The sequence below is a fragment of the Triticum aestivum genome, chromosome 7A (assembly GCF_018294505.1).
Source record: "Triticum aestivum cultivar Chinese Spring chromosome 7A, IWGSC CS RefSeq v2.1, whole genome shotgun sequence".
Taxonomy (NCBI): Eukaryota; Viridiplantae; Streptophyta; class Magnoliopsida; order Poales; family Poaceae; genus Triticum; species Triticum aestivum.
In genome coordinates, this window is record NC_057812.1 from 36769685 (window position 1) to 36776612 (window position 6928).

The 6928-nt window shown below is 47.9% G+C and overlaps 1 protein-coding gene across 1 annotated transcript; it reads right to left on the reverse strand.

The window, feature by feature from the left end:
• Positions 1-3935: 3935 nt before the first annotated feature.
• Positions 3936-6928, reverse strand: LOC123150673 (NAC domain-containing protein 43). The gene is made up of 3 exons (XM_044570503.1): positions 6414-6928; positions 5948-6264; positions 3936-5130 (listed from the first exon to the last, which is right to left on the reverse strand). The coding sequence occupies exons 1-3, from the start codon at positions 6583-6585 to the stop codon at positions 4423-4425; spliced, it is 1197 nt and encodes a 398-aa protein (XP_044426438.1). The 5' UTR covers positions 6586-6928; the 3' UTR covers positions 3936-4422.

Sequence of the window (6928 nt, forward strand, 5' to 3'; positions counted from 1 at the left end):
ATCGATATATTGGACGACTATATTTGGACATCGAAAAGGTTCTGAGTGGTTCGGGTATTTTTCGGAGTACCGGGGAGTTACGGGAATACGGGGGAAGAAGTATATGGGCCTTATTGGGCTTTAGGGGAGAGGGAGAGGCAGGCCGCCCCCCCCCCCCTCCCTATTGACTAGTCCGAATTGGACTAGGGGGAGGGGCGGCGCCCCCTCCTTCCTTCTCTTTCCTCTTCCCCTTCCTTGTCTCCTATTCCCACTACATGGAAGGACTCCTAGTTGGACTTGGAAAGGGGGAGTCCTACTCCTGGTGGGAGTAGGACTCCCCTAGGGCGCGCCATAGAGAGGGCGAGCCCTCCCCTCCTCCACTCCTTTATATACGGGGTCATGGGGCACCCCATAGACACACAAGTTGATCTTCGTGATCGTTCTCTTAGCCGTGTGCGGTGCCCCCTTCCACCATAATCCTCGATAATATTGTAGCGGTGCTTAGGAGAAGCCCTGCGACGGTAGAACATCAAGATCGTCACCACGCCGTCATGCTGACGGAACTCTTCCCCGACACTTTGCTGGATCGGAGTCCGGGGATCGTCATCGAGCTGAACGTGTGCTAGAACTCAGAGGTGCCATAGTTTTGGTGCTTGATCGGTCGGGCCGTGAAGACGTACGACTACATCAACCGCGTCGTCATAACGCTTTCGCTGTCGGTCTACGAGGGTACGTAGATTACTCTCTCCCCTCTCGTTGTTGTGCATCACCATAATCTTGCGTGTGCGTAGGAAAATTTTGAAATTACTACGTTCCGCAACAACAAGTAGGTCCGCAGTCCAAAGATGATCAGTAATACTTTACAGCTATATTGAACATGAACCTGGCAAATTAAGAGAAATGACCAGCCCCTCGAATAGTTCATTCCATATGATGATCCCCATCCTTGATATGACTTATTTGCTCGTTATACTTGCCATTTGACTCCCATTTCTCGCTCAAACGAAAAGGGTTAAATCATGGATGTACTTTGCCTAGCCAAATTAATCAGTCACATGAGCACAAGCAATACTACTCATGAGTATATACAACAACAGCAGGAGCAAGATCAACAAGCGAAAGAAACAAATGCACATGCATGATGGAGTTCGCTTTAAACTATCAAGTCTAGTTTAATTAGATCATGTGATGGAGTTGTGAAAAAGTTTTGGCATCAGGATAGCATCGTGCATATGCATACGATGCATGGACTGGCCGGACCGGGTGTGGCCTACGAGGCATTATCATGCGTGCGCTAACGTCCTAAGGGTGTGGTGCCTCAAAATGCCTGTAAAGGTCCGGCCCACAAGGCACAAACATTTTTTGTCATCCAATGTGGTACCTCAACCTATCAGTTCGCATGTAGGAATTTTACTACACTGAAAGCAAAATTGGGGAGCTTTGTTGAAATCCAGACACCATGCGGGGGTCTGCTTGGCCCACTGTCAACCACATGTCCTGGCAGCCCATGTACTTAGTCCTCTAGGTCGGCCTGACCCACCCCTGTTGTCTGAATTTGATGCACATAGTTGGATAACCAACTCCCATATCCGTTGATCGAAGTTGCCCTAACTCGTGTATGCTAGATATAAAAGGCCGACGCCAAGTATTCTCCCTCCACCATGACCCCCCTGGCCTTCAGCAGCTTTGCTGCGTGATCTCGTTCAAGTGGTCAGCTCCCAAGTCATCACGTCGCCCAGCACCGGGCGCCTGTCCACGTAGTACTACTGCTCCCGCATGCACCATCGGCCGCCACTACATTGCCGTCGGGGATCGGGCATCTAATGATTTGCATTAGCAGCACCTAACACCCCCACCACACTCGTATATGGACAGAATAATAGTACTAGGAATCCTAGGTAGCAGCAGCTAGTGGGTGAATGATTGAGTTATGCTTGAGCTGGGTTGATAATCAGATCCTTCTTCGGCACTGCTACATATCAACTCTGCACTGTGTCTTTTTTTTCCTTTGATAAAACCTGCACTGTTAAAGAAGGATAAATTGTGAGAAAATTTTTAGGTGTTTTCTAGTGGTTTGCTTGTGTATACTACTATTACATGTGTTGCACACGCCACGAGGTTACCTACAGGATGTACTCTACATGATTTGGTAGGCTGCGTCGACGCCTTGTCCTGAACGGAGGAAGCAATTCCGGCAAACAATGAAAATCAGAAAAGAAAATTAATGCAAAGAATAACTGTTTGAAGCGTCAATTCTCTGGCCCTGCCTGGCTATTTCAGAGGACCATTCTACGATTCTGGACTCACCCGCACCAAACGACCGGTTCCACCATACCAAATCAGAGCAGCAACCCGTCAGAAACAAAATGTATGATCAGGAAGATTGCGAGCCATACGGCGACGGTCTCCATCTAATGCATACAGGACATATAGGTGGTCGCCCCTGATCTAGGAAACATTCTTCCTAGCCTAGCCAGAGGAGGCTTCAGCTCCAGAGTTGTCTGGAGTGTCCCCTGCTGGGTGTAGGTCAGTTGTAGCTTTAGTTCAACTGTATGGTGACCCAGAATGGCCTGAAGCTTCTGTCGTGCAGGCAATCAGACAAGAGACAGGTGCATTTGACAAAGGAAACCTAACCAACTATTGAAAAACTTATTTATCTATGTTTAATGATGTGATGCCTGATGTAGTGTGTAGAAAACCTCTCTGCTATTAGCATCTTGCTTCAGAAACAAGCGAAGATAGAGCTCGTGAGTAAGATTATTACAATTTAATCTCGAAAGAGCTCGCGTCTCATCGAGAGAACAGAACTCCCCTGCATTCTGGCGAGCAAATTAACACTACAGGAAAACGCTTATAAGCCGAGTGTGCAAACTACTCGTCGAAGACTAATTTCACCACGGCAAAAGCTATGCCGAGTGTCCATGCCCACTCCGCGTATACCACGGTAAACAAATTACAGTGGCGTATCAGTTAAATTGTCGTTTTCATGTTTGACTTTCATCATATATGCCAGCATATAAAAATTTCGTCCTTATATCCATAGACTGTTATCTATTGCTAATACTCCACTTCAAGACCGAAATTCGTCAATACAATTCAAAGTATTAAGTAATAAAACAAAGCATTGCATCAAGTAAGGTGACATAATGTTGACAATATTATTCTCCTTAGTTTCGGTCCATCAACGAGAAGTTGTCGAAAATGCTCTTTAGAGCTCGGGCTCCATGGAGCCCGAGTTTGACTTGATCAAAATTCAAATTTTCACGTTTCAAAAAAAATTGAAAAAAAATACACACATACTTAGAGACATAAATCATATGTGTGTAAATTTTTTACGAAGCACTTTAAAATGAGTGCTACACAAAAAGAACAAATCTGGGGCTTTTTAGTAGATGCACTATTCATTCTCAAAGTCCATGAATTTGTCTTTTTTGCACAGATCGCATTTTAGGGTATTTCATCCTCAAATTTTACATACATACTCATAACATCTTTGTTTACTTGTATGATTTTTTTCAGATTTTTTTGAAACTGAAAAGTGTGAATTTTGAATTTTTCAAAAAATCCGGCCTCCATGGAGGCCGAGCTCCAAAACGCCCTACTCCCTAGTAGGCAACTATCTTGTTTCTCTTTAGTGGCAATAACACAGTACAAGCTTGTTTGGTCTTTCTGCCACTCAGATAGGTTATTTGGAAGGTTAAACCCAACCAACATACAGAACTCTCTCTTAGAGATCAATCATCCAAACATGGCTAGTGCAAAACTAATAGATTAGAGAGAATGTAAATGTACAAATCATGCAACAAAGAACCAAAACAAAATAATAAATAATCTATATATATTCTGGTATTAAAGTTATAATTCATCACATCCAAAATTACATCTGATGGATCACAATCATGTTAGACAGCTCATGAGATATTTGTATTGAAGAACAGGGGAGAGTAGATGCCACAAAGCTATTGCTTTGAACCCATAGTCCAAGGAGCGCTACCCACACATGGTCATCGGTGCAACAAAGTTGATGGGGCAGGGGTGCGAAAGTTCCCGCATATTCATGGATGGGCTGGGGAGGGGATATATAAAGGGGTCGGGATGAAGAGGCACTAGGGGGAGGTGTTCTCCATCATCTTAGGTTATTTATATCTACTTCTACTTTTCCGTAGGACATGTAATATTGTCTTTGGATAGGACCTCCTCTGTCTTAGGTTATTTATATCCACTTTTACTTTTTCTGTATGACACCTTTCGTTTAGACGCACTGACTCTTGCATCTTCCTATGTACACCCTCCATATGATAATTCTCGTTGTGGTTTTAGTTCAGGAGTACTAGAATCTACACATTCATTTGGTGCGATGGTATTAGCTTGATATATGAAAATTTTCCTTATAGAAAAAAAGGCTAGTTTGGTCCGCTAGGACAGTGTCAGCATCCGACAGCCTTAAAACAGGACCTCGTCAAGTCTGCGTGTAGCGATGGACACCGGCCGCGTCAGGCTCCACAGGTCGCCGTCGCCGGCCCCGGTGACGGAGGGAGTGTACAGCGAGACACCGCCAGAGTAGGAGGTGGCGCCACCGAGCTCGTCGGCGATATAGGACATGCCGTTCGTCGTCTTGACCAACGTGGGGTCAGAGAGGCTGTTGAGCTCGTACGCCGTCAGCCGGTCAAGATCGTCCCAGTCGCCGCCGTACTCGGCCGGCGGCGGAAGGATCCCGTTGGGGACGACGTGCTCGAGCGGCGGGAGCTTCATGAACTTGTCGTACAGGGTGCTGCTGCCGCTGTGGCACGCGCTGTTGATCAGGTGGTCCAACGCTGACGATGATGGGTTGGTGGGCTTGGTCTCCTGCCTGCACGATGCCGTGGATGAGCGGCCCATGTAGCTGAGGATGTGGTCGAGCCCGTCGTCGCTGGCGGAGCAGTGCATCATCTGCGCCTTGGCGCGGTCGCTGCCAGCCGTCAACGTCGACGAGCAGTTGCTCTGGCTGCTCTCCATGGCACCGGCGCCGACTAGCTTGCTGAACGCTGCGCCGCCACCGCCGCGGTTCTGGCCAGCTTGGCGCTGCACGACGATGTTCTTCTTCTTGAACACCCGGCAGATGACCCACCCATCCTCCGGCGCCGACGGCTGTTCGCCGGCTAGGCCTTGTATCTGCTCATATGATACGGATAGACACCATCAATTGACTAATCAAGCGCGCGTGACGAGCTTAATTACCTGCAATTTTTTGTTGAGACTAGATTTACATTTTCAAAGAAACTTCTCCCTCCATCTCATAATATAAAAATGTTCTTCAAGCTAACTACCTAAGGCAGCTCAAAAGGCATGTCGATTCATCATCATGCATGCATGTACGTAGTGTTTGACCCTTGAAAAGGCTCGCTCGGTAATGGAGGTTTGTTACTAGTTTGTCATATGCCGGTGTCTCCGTGCACAAAGGTCCACTATTCGATTATTTGGACATACCTGTAGCAGCAGTAGTACCAAGGGACCAAGGACTTAACTTTGCTATATTTTTTCATAGCTTCTACCCATAGTTAAATGGTGCATATGATAATATTGATTTCATATTGTGAATGCATATATTTTTTAATATAAAGTTAGTCAAACTCTATATAAAGCTTGACTTTGACCAAACCTTATATGCGGACTAAAAAGAAACGGAGGGGTAGTATAACATCCGTCCCCACTCGCAAATTGCAATTAATTCCATTGCATCATGTGTCATGTGTGTCGCCATTCCCAACCACCACCCGGACATAATCTTCACTAGACTTTGTCGTCTACAGTCGCATATGTGCCACGTGTAGATACACAGAAAGTGTGCGTACAGTACGTACATTGATCGCACGCATGCACCACTAGCGAACGATCTCCATCCCTGTCGGCCGGCCGCCGTGCATGCAATTGCGACGTACTACAGTATTGTACAGTCTGGAGAGAGGGACTGTACTAGTAGAGCACATACCGGGAATGAGTCACTGGAGTAGTAGGTGGCCTCGCCGGCCGTGGGGTTGACGGGTGCGGCGTCGTCGAGGCGGTACTCGTGCATGATCCAGTCGGACTTGTGGCCGTGCGGGGCGCGGCCCTTGTAGAAGACGAGCGTCTTGCGCATGCCGATGCGGCCGGACCCGGCGGCGGAGTAGATGGCCTTGTCCCGGCCGGTGGCCTTCCAGAACCCGGCGGCGGTGGCGCGGTTGGTGCGTGTCCCCGTCGGGTACTTCTTGTCCTTGTGGCTGAACAGATACCAGTCGTTCTGCGGGCCAGTTCCGATCCGGCACCGCTCTGCATGCGTTTTTTCCATGGCCGATTAGTTCACCATCCATACAGGAGAAGTATCAAGATGCAAACTGCTCTCTCCGTTCTATAATATAAAAGCATTCTTGAAACTACACGGTAGTGTAGAAGATGAACAAAGGAACTCATGCACTCACCTTGGATGTCCCATGGCTCGAGCTTGTTGAGATCGACGTCGCGGATGACGTCGAGGTCGATGCGCTGGGACGCCACCTTCTTGGCGAGGTAGTAGGTGAGCAGCTCCTCCTCCGTTGGGTGGAACCGGAACCCCGGCGGCACCACCGACTGCCCATTCACGGAGATGCTCATGGTGGATCGGTTCACGCACACAGAGATCACTATAGGATAGATAAAGAAGACACTACTATAGCTGGAGTGAAATGCTACACACAACTAGCGATAATTGATGGGAGGGAGCAGGAGGCGAGGGGAAACGATGGAGTCGATGGAGTCGAGGGGGATGAGGTTGTTGCCGGTGATGGGGTGCAAGGAAACAATGGCAATGGACGGGGGGTAGTTATATATAGCTACTGCCAAGCTAGCTAGCCTTGTAATAGGATTAGTTAAGTTCGTTCCAGAGGAGAAGTGCCACCAACCTTGAGAGGAAACGCCAAGGCCACGGTGGTCCTCACCGGCAAGGGGAGAGAGAGAG

Excerpts from the sequence above, each read along its gene's own strand:
- LOC123150673 (XM_044570503.1), bottom strand. The coding sequence starts at position 6,585 with ATGAGCATCTCCGTGAATGGGCAGTCGGTGGTGCCGCCGGGGTTCCGG. Across the intron at positions 6,265-6,413 it reads CGAGCCATGGGACATCCAAG|AGCGGTGCCGGATCGGAACT; the intron begins GTGAGTGCATGA and ends AAACGCATGCAG. Across the intron at positions 5,131-5,947 it reads ACTCCAGTGACTCATTCCCG|ATACAAGGCCTAGCCGGCGA; the intron begins GTATGTGCTCTA and ends TCATATGAGCAG.